The 16683-nt window shown below is 47.0% G+C and overlaps 1 protein-coding gene across 1 annotated transcript; it reads left to right on the top strand.

Annotated features, from left to right (window-relative positions):
- Window positions 1-4144: 4144 nt before the first annotated feature.
- On the top strand, window positions 4145-16357 carry LOC128967201 (uncharacterized). Its single transcript, XM_054381245.1, has 11 exons — window positions 4145-4161; window positions 4265-4912; window positions 5006-5875; window positions 7511-7547; window positions 10907-10977; window positions 11961-12135; window positions 12781-12993; window positions 13404-13712; window positions 13743-14003; window positions 14578-14723; window positions 15562-16357. Exons 1-11 carry the CDS (start codon window positions 4145-4147, stop codon window positions 16355-16357), a joined length of 3543 nt encoding a protein of 1180 aa, XP_054237220.1.
- Window positions 16358-16683: the final 326 nt, after the last annotated feature.

Genomic DNA, 16683 nt, shown 5'->3' with positions numbered 1-16683 from the left:
ACTCAGTGAAGAGAAACTAGAGTAAGACCTGAAGGTTTATTTCATCTCTTATTACAAGATGGAGTAAGGTGATTCTGGTTATTACCCTCACCTGGAAATAGGAGTTTGGTGTGATGGCCAAGACTCTGAAGTTAATTTGCTTTTGACTGAGATGTAAATGTGGGAAGTGGAAAATGTACCACACTCAGCTGGTCTCTCTTGTCAAGGCCGAAGAGGCCAGACAATAGCAAGCTGCTGTCCACCATTTCATGGAACAAGCTTCTCTGTTTAACAAGTCTATTGAGCAAATCTTGCTGCAGTGAACTCTGCAAAGCACACTTGCAAACCTACTCATCCCTGCCAGATGTGATGGCCTCTTTTCCTGAGGTATTGTGAGGCTCTGTGGTCCTGTGTCCTGGTGCCCTTGGAGTCCTTAGACATGAGTATTCCTCTCCACAGTTCTTGTTACCAGCACTGAACAACTTATCATGTGCCTGCTTACTTCATCCTCCTGACACTTTGTCTGGTGCTTTGCTGGGAAGGTCAGCCAGGCAAAATATTTCTTATGTGTATGGGAAGGAATAATTTATCCTTCAAGCTTTAATCCTTGAGAAATAAGCTCTTTGGGGGGATTTTTCAGGAAAATGAAAGTTAGTGGCAAGTCTCCAAGCAGGCACTTACCAGAGTAGTGGAGGAGAAGTTGATTAAAAAGAATCACATGGTAGAAAATAAGCTGTGTACATGATGTCTTTAGTCTTATGCTCATTTAAGGCGTAAGGCTTGTAACCAAGATTTTCCATCTCTGAGTCAGGGAACAGGCACATATTGCACATACAATGTGATGGAAGAGCAGTGATATACCATTCCTACAGTGGCAGCCAACTCAGCTCCCTTGTATTATTTGGCCTGGAATAAGTTAGCATTGGCCTGAAGGATTGCTGGACTAGAATAAAGCCCTAGCTTTGGGGAATTGTGGGCAGGACTGCTTCAAAACGCTCAGATGGGTAAATGAAGGAGTGCAGCATCAACCCACAATGGTCATGTACATCACGGAGCAACAAAGAACAGGCAAGTGACTGCTTGGTTTAGCTGGAAGAGAGCACAGGCTGCATTAGGACTGCTGTGTACCTTTAGGAGAGGGTGAATTAAGAACCAAAGTCGGGTCACCATATGGGAGATGTGTGTTTACTTCTCTCTGTTGCCTCACGTTTCCATGACATTAACTAGTTTCTATACCTGGGATCATCTGCTGTAGTAATAGACTGTAGTTATAGCTCTGAGGTGGTGAGACAACAAACTCTTTTGTGTTGTTCTAGTTGCCAGTATTTCTTTAATGGTCACTGTGTAAGACTGCAGCTAAATTTTCTTTGTATACAGTGAGCCTGCAAGGATATGCTGGAAGATCATCTTTAGCATATCAACCATAAGTACCTTAATGCAGATATTTTTTTTTCTGTCTCCACTTTGTGCTCTCCTCCAGCAAAGTGCCTAGAATATGCTTGTGGTCATGTTACTTTACAGCTGAGTTTGTAGACTTGTGCTTGTCACTGCAGTATCACTGACCTGACAACCAGGCATCTTAGTGGAAACTGTGATGCTGTTTCTGTGTGCCATGAAGAATGGAGCACAAGAACATGGGAAGGAGGGAGAAGGGCTCAGTGTTTCCTGGCTACAGGCTAGGTCAGAATAATCTGATATTTCAAAGAGATCTCTCTTTTATTCCTGCTGCATCCCTGGGCAGCGAGGGAAGCGGGCTGTGCCTCAGCACAGCCATTCTCCCTTCACAGGTCATGACTTGGGCAGCAGTTTGCCTTGGAGCTCAAAGAAATTAAAATTATCTTCCTGACATGCTGTGTGCAGCATGTACTGATTTGGGAAAAATGGGGAAGATTAGAACAGTTCAGTAGGAAGGAGGTGGTCTTTTCAAGGGTGGAGTGATGGGGAAGAAAGGTGCTCCTGTCTATGCTCTCTGATATGAGATCTCCATAGCTGCCTGTCAGGAGTGAAGCAGAACAGAATTCAGTGACTTCTGAGGCTCCCTCTCATTCCAGCCAAGGCACTGAACCTTGCACACCCAACCCGTGAGTGATATCTTTTCAAGTCTGAAGTGTGTTTTCTTAGTGCAAAAAAAGTTTTTTTAGAGAAAGAAAATTCAGCTCTAATGGGTGACAAAGCTAAAATAAAATATTTGGAAACAAAAGTCTCCTCTTCCTCCACTTAATCCAGTCACTTCTGGTGCCTGCCTATGTGTCACCAAACTCTGCACAGCTTCCTCTGGAAAGTCTCTGTCTTCTGCTGTCTCTCACAGCCATCTCTGGCTATTCTATGTCTTCTCTGGGCCCTCCATGTAGCAAACCTCTCTCTAGCTCTGCCTCTTTCTCCCTCACTCTCTGCTTGTCCTGCGCTGCTCACAGGAGATTTCTCCCAGCTGCTCCTTCCCTGAAAGCATCTTTTTCTGCCCCATACACATCTTCTGGAAAATCCTGCCCTGACAAAACAGCAGCAGGTCCCTGTTTCTGGACAATTCTCTAGAGCACTGACATCTTCCACACCTACTGGGGAAATGGGCCTCTGCCCAACCTGACAAGCCATGGCATCTCTTGGAAATAACGTTCTCTGTCAGTGATCCACAAGAGCAGCCCTGCCTTGTTTCTCTGGGATTAGATCAGAGAGAGTTTCACTGATGCAGGGAAAGTGCTAATTTAAACCACTCTAAGCAAGTGGTGAATCAAGCTACCAGCGCATTGCTATGGTTGGCTTCCAGGCAATATGCTGTCTCAGACTTCTCAGATAGAAGATGTCTGTTGGTGCCTCACACTGTTAGATGCCTGAGGTGTCTTAGTCTTCAGGGAGTAACAAGCCTCTTCATTCCGCTCCTGGTCAAGGTGGCTGTGCTGCCTGAATGGTTGGCAGCACATGGAGAACCCAGCTGTACTACATATCAAACAGTCTGGGCTGTAACTTACATGGTCCTGTCTTGCTTTACCATAACTTCTTCCCAGGTGCTCAACCTGCTGGTTCATGCCTAGCTTATTATTAGGTACTGACGCCCTGCCATCCCAGCTCTGTGTTGCCCTTACAAATCTCAGACTAGCCCTGTATCCCCTGCCCAGTCTTAATCTGGCACTCGCTCGTTCCCTTTGCCTTTGGTTGCCAAGGAAGGGAGTGGACAGGGCTGTAGCAGAAAGTGACGTCTTGTGTGACTACTGGCAAGTCCACAAGGCCTAAATTTGTAGGAGAAATTTGGAATCTCTCCATTCAGTGTAGGGAGGCTCTTTCCACCTCCAAGCGTGACTTGGACACTTGGCCTTCATCCTGCTGGCCCAAACTGAAGTTTTGGGGTTTAGTTCCTTGCATTTCTCTGAACATGTGCTTTAGTCACTTAGATTCCCTGGGTCTTACAATGCTGAACACAGACTGTAGGAATAGCCTTGGAAACCACACCTTCTCTTTCTGGGTCTCCGCTGAGCTGTTATGGGGGTGATCATTTGGGCCTGTTGCTAAGGAGGGTGCATTTGTAAAAGTTTGTGAGGTAACTTTGTGTCTGAACTGGAAGGACCTTGGAAATGCTTGGCTAGCAGTCACTAAATCATATGCATCTTCCCTGTGAAGGGTAAATCAGAGAATTGAGGGGCTGCGGTATGACTCTCAGGGACAAAACCATCACCAGTCAGCTTTCTTCTTCCTCCTCGCTACTTGAGCTTACAGGAGACCACGGTGTCTTGTCATCCTTTCCCACCCACAGCCTCCTCCTTAAGCCACACATTGTTGCCTGCATCCCACTTGAGAGAAACAACCTCACTATCTCTTGTAAACTGCCCATCTCCTTAGTGCTGCTGTGTGAGTAAGCTCAGCCTGGAGCAAGCACTCCTGAGCATTCATCACTAGAGTTGAGCAGTGTTACTGTGAAGGAGTTGCTGAGGGTAGATAGGGTAATCATCTCCAAATTCAGCTGGATAATGTAAGACCACTGTTGGCTTGACTAGAGACAGAAAATATTCCCTGCCTCAAGCCTCATCTCGTAGTTGTGCTGCTCTGTTTCTACCCAAGCTGTAGGTGTTTGGCTTCTGCATTCCCTGGAAGCAGACCTGCTGTTGCATCCTGCGAGTCATCACCAGGCTGCTTCAGTAACTCATCTTTCCTTCCATTCACAGGTCTTCTACGCATGGCGACTCAACCCATGTGAGAGCTCTCTTATGTGAATACCTAGCAGCACACTTTGCTGTCTGGTCTGTGGACATTGACTGGCATCTAAACGACACACAGCTCCCTCCTCTCCCCCTAGACGCCACTTAGAGCCTCCATGTGCATTTGCTATGACATACATCAGTGTTGATGAGAGACAGGAACACTGCCGGGTGATCTCGAGCTGCCAAAATAATCAGCTCTATGCACAACATGGCGTAAAGGATTTTTCAGTTAGCAGTATGCATCCACTAAAGAACTTAGACACTCATATTTTTTCTGGAGACTTCCAGACTCTAGCCTCCTGCCACAGAGGCAAGGCACCTTTGGCCAGTCCTGTGGAAAACCGAATGTATCGGAGCGTGGAGAACCTTCACTGGGCAACAACTGCTGACTCTGGGCTGTATGCTCACTGCCGGAGCCTGGATAACGAGATCATCTTTCGCTATGGAGGCACCAGTCAGTGCACAGAAGGCAGTCTGGACATGGCCTCAGTACAAAGCACATCAGACTCTCCGAGAAACCTTTCTTTCCATGCTAAACAGACATCTCGATCAGCACAGAATGTGCTCCTCCCTCCCTTTGCCAAAGCGCCTCAGTGGCTCTTCCCTTCTGCAGAGGAAAGAGCCCTACAAGGGGATGCCAAAAAAGAGCTGAAGGAGAAGCTGAAGCTGCACAGTAGTAAGGTGGCAGAGCCCTGTAAACCAATGTGTCCACAGGTGACTTTGCCTAACCTGATGGCCCAAGAGTGTTTTGAATGCCAGATGTGCCAGCAGTACAAGAATGGCTGTGCTGCCAACTGCTGCACAGTTTTGGTGGAACACACTGCTCTCAGGCACAGTGTCACAGGGAGGCAGAGACTGTGTTTTGCACACAGGACCATCAGTCCAGAAGACATCAAGCACAAAGCTCAGAGGAGGCTGCAGCTCCGAAGGCAGAACAGCTCCCCCAATTTGCCCCTTCAGTATGCTGGAGAAAGCCTTGAGATGGCCAAATCCAGAACAGCAGAAAAGCTGGAACAAGATAGTGGGGAAAGAGATGTCAAAGCCACATTGGGACAGAGCAAGAAAGGCCATTGCAAAGGGAGGCTCTATATACCCACCTTTAAGGAATTCAAGCAAATGAGAAGCAAGGAGACAAGTTCATCTGCCAGCAGCAATGGGCCAACAGATTGCTTGAGTAAGAGTCTGCCTGCAGACCAGACCCTGGAGGAGGAGAACAGTAAGAACAACTGTCCAGAAGCCTTGGGGACCAAAGCTGCTGAAGCTATGAATGAAGCTGCTGTCACAGCAGAGGATGACGATGACGTGTTCCATGAAAGTCATGCCTCTGCTGGCTTTTCCCAATATCCATCCACATGGGATGGTTTCAGGATGATCAGCCCTGAGGTGAAGGACAGAACCTGCCAGATCTCCAGCCCAGATAGGTCACCGGTCCCCATTTGTTCTAGCCCTATTCCACGGTCACCATTGCAGGCAGTAGCAGTACATAGAGCTGGGCAGGAGATCCTCAGTGATGAGCAGCAGAAAAGAGAGACAAGACAATTAAATGATGTCCCCCACCTTGCAGGGCAGGCGCTGGCTTCTGAAGCCCAGTCCTCTTGCTGTTCATCGCTGCTGTTAGAAGCCAGAGACTTAACCAGCTATGGAGCTAAGCTACAAAAAATGAAGGATGAATTCATAGGTTCAGCCCTGGAACTTATTAAGAAAAGGTAACATGCTCTATGGGGTCACCTGAAAGCAGTTTCTTTGTTAATGATCTGTTGTCTCTCCTGATAAGGTACATTTAACTCCTGTAGTGTAAATACACTGTTTGCAGAGCCTCTCATTTTAGGACCTGTGATAGCCACATGGACATGTCTTTAAGCTGTGGAGCTTAAAACTCTCATCTTTGCTTGGGGTTAAACATCCAAAAGCATTTTCATCTAGACTTTGCCTTTTGTACACCATAGTCCTGTCAAGACAGTAACCATTAGTAGTCCTGACACCCAATTTCTTACCCGTGTTATTTTTGTAATAAATTGTTGAAATGTCTTTTTAATTATTATTTTTTTATTAACATCTGTTAAAAGTTGAGGACAACTGAGAGATCCAAAGTGCTATGATTCCTTTGAAAAAAAGATGTAGCTTCTATCCTACGACTGCAGGACATGAACTCGGGTAGTGTGGCATGCAGCAACAAGTGCTTTCACTTCCTGCCTGTGTGTAGAGAACTGGCAAATAAAGAAGAGCAAAATGGCTGCTGTAAGTCTTTAACCACCCTCTGGAGACCAGCACAGGCAGTGAGTGAAAGTACCTGCAAATACTGTCTTTCTGCCAACTCACTGTAAGCAGTGAGAGAAAGAACTCGCATGAAGCCTTCCTGCCTCTTCTCCAACCAGGATTTTCACAGAATCAAAGAATGTCAGGGATTGGAAGGGACCTCAAAAGATCATCTAGTCTACCTCCTGTCAGAGCAGGACTACCTAGAGTAGATCACACAGGAATGCATCCAGGTAGGTTTTGAATATCTCCAGAGAAGGAGACTCCACAACCTGTCTGGGCAGCTTGTCCCAGTGTTCTGTCACCCTCACAGTGAAAAAGTGTTTCCTTATGTTCACATGGAACCTCCTATATTCCAGCTTGCACCCATTGCCCCTTGTCCTATCATTAGACATGACTGGGAAGAGCCTGGCTCCATCCTCCTGACACTTGCCCTTCACATGTTTATAAACATTAATGAGGTCACCCCTCAGTCTCCTCCAAGATAAAGAGACCAAGCTCCCTCAGCCCATTCTCTGGGTAAGACAATCACAAGGAGTGCTTTCTGTGTCCTGGTTTTGGACTTTGCAGTCCTGTCACCTCCCTCTTGCCAAAGAAAGGAGAATCCCTTTCTATGCCTGCAAGTGGCCCAACAGGAATTAGCAAAGTTCTTGAAGCTAGCAATTTGGGGCAGTTTTCACTGTCTTGCTTACTAAATAAGGGAAAAGAAGGAATAAATGTTGGTGGAGTGGTTTGTTTCCATATACTTTGCCAAGAATTACACTTGACTTTGGTTCCTGCCTGCTTCCAGTATCCACAGATGTGGTGTGTGAAATGCTAGGCCATCAGCCTTGTACACTGGCTTGGCATTTCTGGAATGCTTAGAGCTCTGAGGCTGAGCTCAGGTTTTAGAGGAGATGATAGTGACTTTTGCACTGGAATGAGTCATCAGAAAGAAATTCTGTGGAGCTGGAGCTTCCCATGTAGACAGAGTGACAAGCAGAAATACTTCTGCATCGTTATCATCCAAAGGGAAGTAGGTGGTGTCAGAGCTGTAAGTGTTTCCTTCAGCTGTCCAGCCCAGCCTTTGCACTTTTGTTCTATAGTATGAAACCCAATGACGAAGCAGAAGAGAAAGTTACGGTATGCCAACCATTTTCATGGAGTAGGCTGGTTTTGTCATTGATGTGAAATGAAATACACAGAATGACACAAGCTGTAAGAGTATAAAACCAGCTGTCTCCAGGCAGATCAGAGGTTTGACTAGTATCTGGAGCCTGAGTGCATGCATAGCAAAGTATACAGCATATGATCTTTCTTCCCCCTACTCTCCCAGCTTCCAAACACTTTCCACCACCGTTGTGGTTTCAGTGTGGTTTCTGCACTTTTAATATCCACAGTGGTTTTAGTTTCTGTGAACACGTTCAGTCTCCCTAGTTGGGTTTGCTAAAATATTTGAGATGATTTTATTAACACAAAAATGATAACTGATCTAAAAATGAGAATGGCAGTGGTTCCAGTATTAGAGAGGTTGTTTTGTGTGGAGGAATCACCCTGGCCTGTTTATTTTCCATTGTAATAACAATTAATGGTAAAGATTGTATTTTCAGGATTGCATTTTCAGGAGGAAGACACATCTGGTGGCAGTGCCAAAGTACTTACTGGTTGGTGGGAAACTCCAGTTTCCTTTGTCTGGAAATGTCTCAGTGTTCTATCATTTTCACTTGAGACTGTAATACGCCTGAATATTAATTTATAACTCAAGCTGATTCTCACTGCAGCAGTGGAAGAGTTTTTTGTCTAGGTGTTTTGGGCCCTAAATTATGATCTCTGACATCCAGGCCAGATTTTTTCTAGGTCTCAAATGAAATGAGCTTAATGTTGAAGATTGAATCCCATTTCTGCAGATACTGAGCTCAGCAAGCCTTTGATAGCAATGTTGTGATGGAGCATCACAGAATAAGATAGCTGAAATTGTCTTCTCTTTCTGGTGGTTGTGTGAAACTGTTACAGTTTTACAAAGCAGTTTTGTCTGGTAAGTTAATTACCTCCCTAGTAATTCATAGTTAATTACTTAAAACTCAGTCAAATGGGTTAATGTTTCATCAGTGAAGATCTGATTTTCAGTTTCATAATTACAACAGTTTTAGCCCCCTCATACTGGATACCTTTAATTTCAGTTGTAGTCATGGAAGGGGTGTTGAGATCTAGGTGGAAATCCTGTAGCTATTGCAATTTAGGGTACACTTTCTGAAATCGTTTAGGTGGGGAAGTGCTGAGGATAAGGACATGCAAGGACCTGGGGATCCTGTGAATTGGACAAGGTGACAACAAAACTGTGCACAAGGAAGCAAAGGACATGACTAACAAGGAAGGCTTCATGAAAAGAGTGGTAAGGTGTATTTGGAGTAACACCAGGCTGGTGGGTACCATAACAGTTTTCCACAGCAGAGGGCTCCAATGAGGTGGAAAGTAGGTGCCAGCAGGGAAGGAGTGGACAAAAATGTTTTCATTAGTCAGAAAGAGACAGGAATATGTGGAAGGGCCTTGAGAACTATGAAGAGTGCCATGGAAACTGTGAAGGAAAACAGGTGTGTTTCCTGTTGTACAGCATACACCTAGTGCCTCTGCTTCAGTGAGATTCAGGGAGGATGGCCCAGAGGTTTAAAAGGTCATTCAGAAAGAATTCGTCCTCCTGGTGCTGGCCCAAGCACATCATCTGTCTTGGGGAGAACAGGGAAAACAAACACCAGCCCTAGGCATGAAACTCACATGCCAGTAAGTGCTTTGGTAGCACAGAAGAAAACATCAGATTCCCCTCTTCTGCAGCTCTGCGTGAAAGCAAAGGGCACTGCTTGAGTGGGCATTGGCGTGGACCTGTTGGCAGCCCAGATATCTGCCAGAGGGAAGGGACTGGAGGAAGAGGCAATAACCCAGTTTCTTCTTTTCCTCCTAAGCCAAATAAGCCAAAGAGTAAAGGAGCAGTCCTAAGATGTGGTTCTACAAAACTGCTTATATCCCCCCTGTTTTGCCTGCATCCCTCTGATCACACTGGTGTGGTGTACAGTCACTGCTCTGAGGAGCAGCACTTGCCCCAACACTGCATGGCCAGTACATTGTGCTGGAGGGATCTAGTCACAGCTAGAAGCAGAGGAGTCAAATTAGGGCTGAGGAAATCTTTCACATGCTATAGCCTCTGCACCATTGCCTTTCTTACCTGTAGCTGACCAACCATGGAGTAAGTTGAATTTCTCAGTCTCCAATTACACTTCTTTAACTGTGCTCTCTGGGTAGTATTGGTTCTTATTCCCATTGCAGGTCACATCTGAAAATGTTTTTAAAATAACCCTATTGGGTTATGGAAACCACAATAAGCTCGTGACATTTGGCCTGCAGACCTTATCAGCAGAAAGCTGCTGTCAGCTTCACTTAGAGGAGCAGTAATGCTCTGGAGCACTTTCCATGTTTAAGTGAATCATCTTGAACACTGTAATAATGATGAATGAAAGCTCAGTTTCTCTCTGAAAGTATGGTCAGTATGGTGGGAGGTGGTGTAATCAAAAAGAAGAAAATATTCCCATTCTGAGCTCTTCTACTTGATCTTGGACGTGTTTTGTTGCCTTTTAGTGCCTCAGCATGGTCCCTTCTTTCTGCATGTTTCAACCAGAAGCTGTTTTAGCAGGAGCAGCTTTTGGAAATGGTGGTTTTCCATCCTCTTCAAGAGCTTTCTTACTCCTTAACCTCTGCCTTCTCTCCCACAGGTGTGCCTAGCTGGACTGTTTGTACTTTACACTACTCAAGGAAACACTGATGAAATTATTTGGCTGGGAATACATGAGAGAGGATATTTTTTTTTAACCCAGATAATTTCAAGATTGATTTTAGATCATGGTGACACAGATAGTTACACGAGACCAGCCAAAGGAGAAGTACCTCAAATGTAGCTGGGGATGAGAGGAAGGAAGCAGACAGGAACATCCTCAAGCCACAACAGTACCATGGTGGGACCAGACCCTTGTTGTGTGCCTGTGCTGCTCATTCTGCAACCCTGTAAGGGGGCTAATGCAGTCTGTAATGCAGACTGCTCTGGCACAGTGTGGATGTTGGTATCTCCTTTCTGCAGATGGTGAAGAGGAGGCCTGGATGGGTGAAGTGATACTTCCAAGTCCACATGGCAGGAAGTTAGCATAGCAGAAAGTAAGAGCCAGGAGCCTGCTGTTAGCATTGTGCTGTTGGTGTGCATCTGCAGCTAAGTTCTTTTTAAGTTGGTAAATCCTGTAGTACTGTCCACTGGGACCTGGAACCATAAACAAAGGAAGATGAAAAAGCATCAGCTGGAAAGTTTCAAACCAACTTTCCTGGCCTGGCAAGAGAGCCTGTTTGTGTTTTGGGAGACTTGTTCTCTCCTCAGTGATTTCAGCATTGGCTGATGGTTTGTTATCAGAGCCAACTGTCATTCATTGTAAGGAAAATGCCCGTCTGTCTCATGTGTTTGCTTGTAGCTGCCAGTGCTGGAATTGTACATTAGCAGTGTGACCTACCAGCGTAAGTTCACCAGTGAAGCCTTTAAGAAGTAGGTTTTGTCATAGGAGCCTTTTGTTAAGCATAAAATAACTTGAAATATGTTCCAGATGCTGGCTTCCTGTAAGTGCAAGCATCCATATCCAGTCTTCAGAACTTTTCTTTTTAAAGGAATCCAAGACCAAAAAAGTTAAGTAAACCCTTAATGAAAAAAATCAATATCCATCCAAGAAGGCTTCATTATGCATGGAAATAAGGTGTCTTAGAGTCTGGTAAAAAAAAAAAAAGTATCACAAGTAGTATCACAAACTACAGCCTGTCAACTACTCTGTCAAGTCAGTGCATCTGTCTGGAGAGGTAGTGTTATCTACAGAGAGGGGAACATGGGGTTGGAAGAGACTAGCTGTATCAGCCAGGCCAGGCACCAGACAGACATGGATAAGAGTATCCCACAGCTGCCAAGTGAGAGCAACAGACTGCCAGTCTTCTAAGTACTCTTCAGTGCACCAAAAGGCCTGATGCTGAGTTCGCTCAAGACAGGACTCTTTCCAGTGGTTTCAGTGGGCTTGTTATCATATGAGACAAAAAACAGAGGGAAAGCTCCTTTAATCCTCTAATCTCTTCAGTATTATGGTTTTTAGCAGATGATTTTCTTCCAGATGAGCAATATGGTTTCTGTGTTGACAAAATATTTTTAAATAGCAGCAAATATGGATATGGCCTACTTAGAAAGAGGTTTTTCTGGTCCCCACAGGAGATTCTCATGTTTTATGAGCACAGAAATGCCCTGTGAACACCCGAGACTTGATATGCCAGACTGATGCTGGCGTGTGATTACCCGATTTGCACTGCTATACTGAGCTGTGTTTAGAGCCTCTGGAACACACACAGCCATCCATGCTGACCAGCCTGGATTCCTGCCTGCACTTTTGCTGGTTGTTTGAACCTGGGCTTGCTGCTTAGTCTCAGCTATTTCAAGAACAGCAGATGAACTGCATACATGATGTTCATCAGAGTCGTCTTCTTCTCTTGTAGCTGCAATGCTGAGACAGCTGCTAAATCCCCCTCCAAGGGACATTGTGATCTGAGGGAAGCTGATATCCCACCTCCAGAGGACAGCCAACAGCCCACAACAATGTCCATGTCAACAGAGACCTGGGAGGACAAGCCAAGCAGTGAGACAGCCAGCAACACTCCACCTGCAGGAAATGTAAGAGAGAGGAATTCTCTTCTCATCTTGAGAGTGTGTTCAGGATTTTTTTTTCTTGTTAGAAGCTCTAAAGGATCCCTTTGGTGCAGGGATTGGGCAGGCTGGGAGCCTGGGTTCTGAAAGCCCATCAACTCCCATGAGCATTTAAACTGTTAGAAGCATTTCTAGAGCTTTTATTTTACAGTTAATGAAACAGGAGTCAGTTTTGTTCCCCTGCCTATCTGCCAGCGCATCTCTTGCAGGGAGCTCAGCAATAACCCCTTCATGGCTTTCAGTGTGCCACCAGCCCCTCATTGCTGCACTGCCTGAGAGATCAGACAGGCTCCCTCCCAGGCCCTGCTTGGTCAAACTATTAATGTAGGTAAGGCATAGAGGCTGGAGTTCCTGACCCTCTAGCCACCATGGAGCCACTATATTCAGAGCTACACAGGAGCAAAGGGAGATGGGTCCTTGCTGTTAGGACTAAGCAAGACAGAAGAACGTGGGGGGACAGATTTCCTAATGATCATGTAGCAGAACTGCATTTACAACCCCACCACTGATGAGTTTCTTTTTTTTCTCCTTTGGGAACTAAAGTTCAGTAGCTGCAAACCAGGTGCTGCTTTGACCACCGCCTTGCTCCAAACCCACCTGCCTTTCTTGCAGACCCCCAGTGCCAGCTGCCGCCGATCCAGCTCTGACATCGTCCACGAGAGCGCGGATGGTGCCAGGGCCCAGCGGGAGTGCCGGCTGCGACCACACTTCAGTGACCCTATGCCGACAGACTCGGTGAAGAGGAAGCAGCTGGAGCTGAAGATTGCAGCTGCAGCACGGCAACATGCACAGAAGCGCCGGCAGGAACGAGACTACGGTACTCACATTCTGCACACTCAGAGGGAGCTGATGGGCCAGACACTGAGCCCAGCTATGCTGGTGTAAATATGTAGTAACTTCTCTGATCGAGGGGAGAGAAGCATTCTGGGTCTAACTCAGGCATGCAAGAAATAAACATCTGCTCTGCTGTGTCTCTGTCCATTCCTGGCAGATGGCAGGGAAAGAGTGAGACTAAATGAGTTTCACAGGTATGGGCAATGCAGGGATTCACCTTGGAGCTGTGTACTTCTGACTTTTGCCATTCTCAACCCTGCTTTCACCAGGTCTAGCTCTCCCATAGGGTTCCTACCACTCATGGATGTGCCACCATGAGCTCCTCAGGTAAGCTCTGTGCAGCTGGCAATGCCTGTAATGACTTGTGTCTGTTCTCAGGTCCGGTGGTAGCAAAAGCCAACCTTGGCCATGGTGGCAGTTTTGATGAGACCCGCCGCACCCCTCATGGCTCCCTCCGCTCCAGACGTCATTGGAGTAATGTTAGCAGCCTGAGCACGGACAGTGGGATTGTAGGTGTGAACGATGTCCGGGATGACCTGGATCCCAGCGAGGCCACACGGACCAAGTCAGCAGATGTGGAAAGGGCAGATAGTGGCATTGGCCAAATGCCAGCCAGAAAGTGGAGGAACAGGGCATCTGAAACACTGAGCTCCCTAAAGGCCTGGGAAGCCCATCGTCCCTGCACCGACTGTGGAGAAAGGGAGCTGCCAGTGGAGACAGACCTGCAGAACTGCAATCAGAGACGGGCTGACCTCTGCGAAAAGTGCCGCAAGCGCAGGACAGAGCGCAAGGAGTCTGTGCTGGAATTTGTCAATACAGAGGCCAGCTACGGAGAGGACCTGCGAATCATCAAAGAGGAGTTCTACCTACCCATGCAGGCAGCTGGGCTGCTGAGCCAGGAGCAGCTCCTAGGAATCTTCAGCAACATCCAGGAGCTCATTGACCTCAATGAGAACTTCCTGGAGATACTCCAGGAAGAGATTGATCAGGCTTTTGACCAGGTATGATGCTGCATGCTCTACAGGGGACAGACTGGGCAGACAGGAATGGGTTTTAGATTAGTGAGGCAATTTAGGTGGAGCAGAGGATCAGGAAGTAGGATTCATGGGTTCTTAGCACCTACCTAATCTCTTGCTGGTGAAATGAGTAGTGATTGCAGAGCATGTCAGCAAACTCCTCAACAAAGCTAAGAGCGTTATGTGGCACCAGATCCTTTCCATTCCCTTATTTTATTATGCATATTGCTGCATTAGCCTTATGGCAGAGCTGCTGTCAAGAAGGGCCTCAGTACACCCTCTTGACTAGCAGGCTCACTGAAGCTTTTGAGCCCCTGCTCTGGTGAGCTGGCTGAGAAGAAGAGCAAGCAGTTAGACCAGCTTTCCTTCCCCTCCCTATGCACTGCTTCCTCCCAGACCTGTGGGGACCAGCTTTCCACTAGGAAGGGTGAGCCTAGTTCCATCTTTGGTCTTGTGTTCACCAGATCCTGCAGGAGGTTTATGCTGGTAGGACTGAACCAGAGTTTATGCTTGTGCCTCTCCTGAGCTAACCCAGCAGGGCTATATTGCTTGCTTGCAGGGTGATGATGACCTGGTGACTGTGTGCATTGGAGAAGTGTTTCTAGAATTTGTCAACATGCTGCCAGCCTTTCAGACCTACTGTCTTCAGCAGTCCTCCTCCGTGAATATGCTCAATGCACTGGAGAAGGAGAAGGAGTTGCTCAGGTGAGAAAAGCTCTAAGTGTATTCTTCTAGGCTTTGAGGACAGGAAGGCACTAGGCTGAGGGTGAAGCCTTTGTCAGCTCAGATAGATCAAAGTTTTGATGGTGATGTTCTCTCTCTTGGGGTGAGGAGAGCAATTTGTTCTCCCAAAGATACTGAATCCTTGATGTCTCCACGGAGGCAGCCGGTTGGTCCCCAGCTGTAAACTCTTTATCGCGGTAACAGCGTTTGCCCACTGCCTACTGCCTTGAACTGTCACCAGCATAACATCCAGCTGTGAGCAGCTCTCAGTTGCTGCACCAGAGGACAGCTTGGATTTCCACTGGGGAAAGCCACTGTGTGAAGTGTGCATGACTTGAATTTGTTCACCATTCCTAGCCCTGGCTTATTGGGCAATGTCAGGTGAGTCACTTCTCTTTCCACTGCAGCATCTTAAAATGATGACAGTGCCAAATTCATGCTTAGAATGCTTTGTAATCTGATGATGAAAGGAGCTACAAATTGATGTAATCTGATACAAGCTGATGTGTGTGCCTCAGGCTTACGTCAGCATGTACCAGAGAAAGATCACACCCTTGCTGTTTCACAGTGATTGCAGTAGAAGACTGCTAGGTTGTTTTGTGCTAGTGTCCCAGGCACCTCATCACTGCTCTGCAGCTGAGCATACCTGCAGAAATTGTTGTTAGTTTTTGAGAAGACAGAATTCAAAAGGGTGTCAGAACTAGCGGGGATGCTGCAGTGTCCAGCAGCTGTCAGAACCACACCGTTTATTTGCTCTTAGGATTGCAGTATCTACTGGCAAACGGCCACCATTTCATTTTCTCTTCTTAAATCCCTTCAGAATATTTCTCAATGTCTCCCAGAATGACAACACAGCACTACGGCGGATGAACTTGAGGTCCTTCCTGATTGCCCCCTTGCAAAGAGTCACCAAATACCCACTGCTGCTCAGCAGAATCATCAAGGCCACCACCGAGTACCACCCAGATCATGGCAGCCTGCGTGAGGCCAAGAGCCGCATTGAGTCCCACCTGGAACATATCAACATGAAAACCAAACAGGAAGGGAACACGTGGACCCTCCGGTCCTTTCGCCAGGACAGCAAGAAGAAGAGGGAAGTCATCAACATTGAGATGAGAGAAACTGCACTCAAAACTGTGGGTTGGCTACGGGAAGAAACACGATTTGTGATGGAGGGGTCTCTGCAGCTCGCCCAGCCCCCCGACGGCCAGTGGGTGAAGAAAGGCAGCAAGACCCTGAAGTTCCAGAACATGCAGGTCCTCCTCCTGGTGAACATGAAGCGTGTGTCCGAGTCCAGCCTGGAGTCAGCTGAGCCAGGGCCCGTGAAGGACGCGGTGCTGGTACTCATCAGGGACAAAAACAATGGGAAGTTCCATTTGCTCAGGGAGCCTTTGAGGCTGAGTAATTGCATTGTCTCCACTGATCCTGACTGCGACGACACTTTTGAACTCATTGAGATCAGGCGAGAGGCATTTGTGTTCCGGGACAGTGACCGGGCACGGACTCACCACTGGTTCAGGCAGATCAGGCGGTACTCGAGGGAGCTGGGCTCCTGGAAGAAGCGGCGCAACGCGCTGCCCAACATCATGATCAGCACCCCTCAAACCAGGCCCTGAGTGCAGCACAGGCAGCACACAGGGAGACTTGGCTTGGCCAATGCCGTGTGCAAGCACCATCAAGAGCCTCGGTGGCTCTGTTCATGAACAGCACAGGGAGAAGCCTGGCCCACAAAGACTCTCAGCAGCACTGGAAGCAAGCGTCACAGTCTCCATCCTCAGGACTCACAACCTGTTTGTGGCTGATGTACACACAGAGATGAACTTCCCTCAGGGAGCAGATGTGTAGAGGATAATACTGAGTTTAACTTGTTAATATTGCACTGCAGGAGAATGATGTATGATGCTCGCCATTGCATGGATCGTGTTGAAAGCCAGTCTTGGCA

Source organism: Indicator indicator, chromosome 5, assembly GCF_027791375.1.
Source record: "Indicator indicator isolate 239-I01 chromosome 5, UM_Iind_1.1, whole genome shotgun sequence".
Taxonomy (NCBI): domain Eukaryota; kingdom Metazoa; phylum Chordata; class Aves; order Piciformes; family Indicatoridae; genus Indicator; species Indicator indicator.
This window is presented reverse-complemented; position numbering and strand designations above follow the sequence as displayed.

What these genes read in the sequence shown, in the direction of transcription:
- LOC128967201 (XM_054381245.1), top strand. An exon ending in CCTAACCTGATGGCCCAAGA is followed by an intron (nt 4,913 to 5,005) that starts GTGTTTTGAATG and finishes TCTCAGGCACAG; the next exon opens with TGTCACAGGGAGGCAGAGAC. An exon ending in AAGCAGAAGAGAAAGTTACG is followed by an intron (nt 7,548 to 10,906) that starts GTATGCCAACCA and finishes GTTTGCTTGTAG; the next exon opens with CTGCCAGTGCTGGAATTGTA.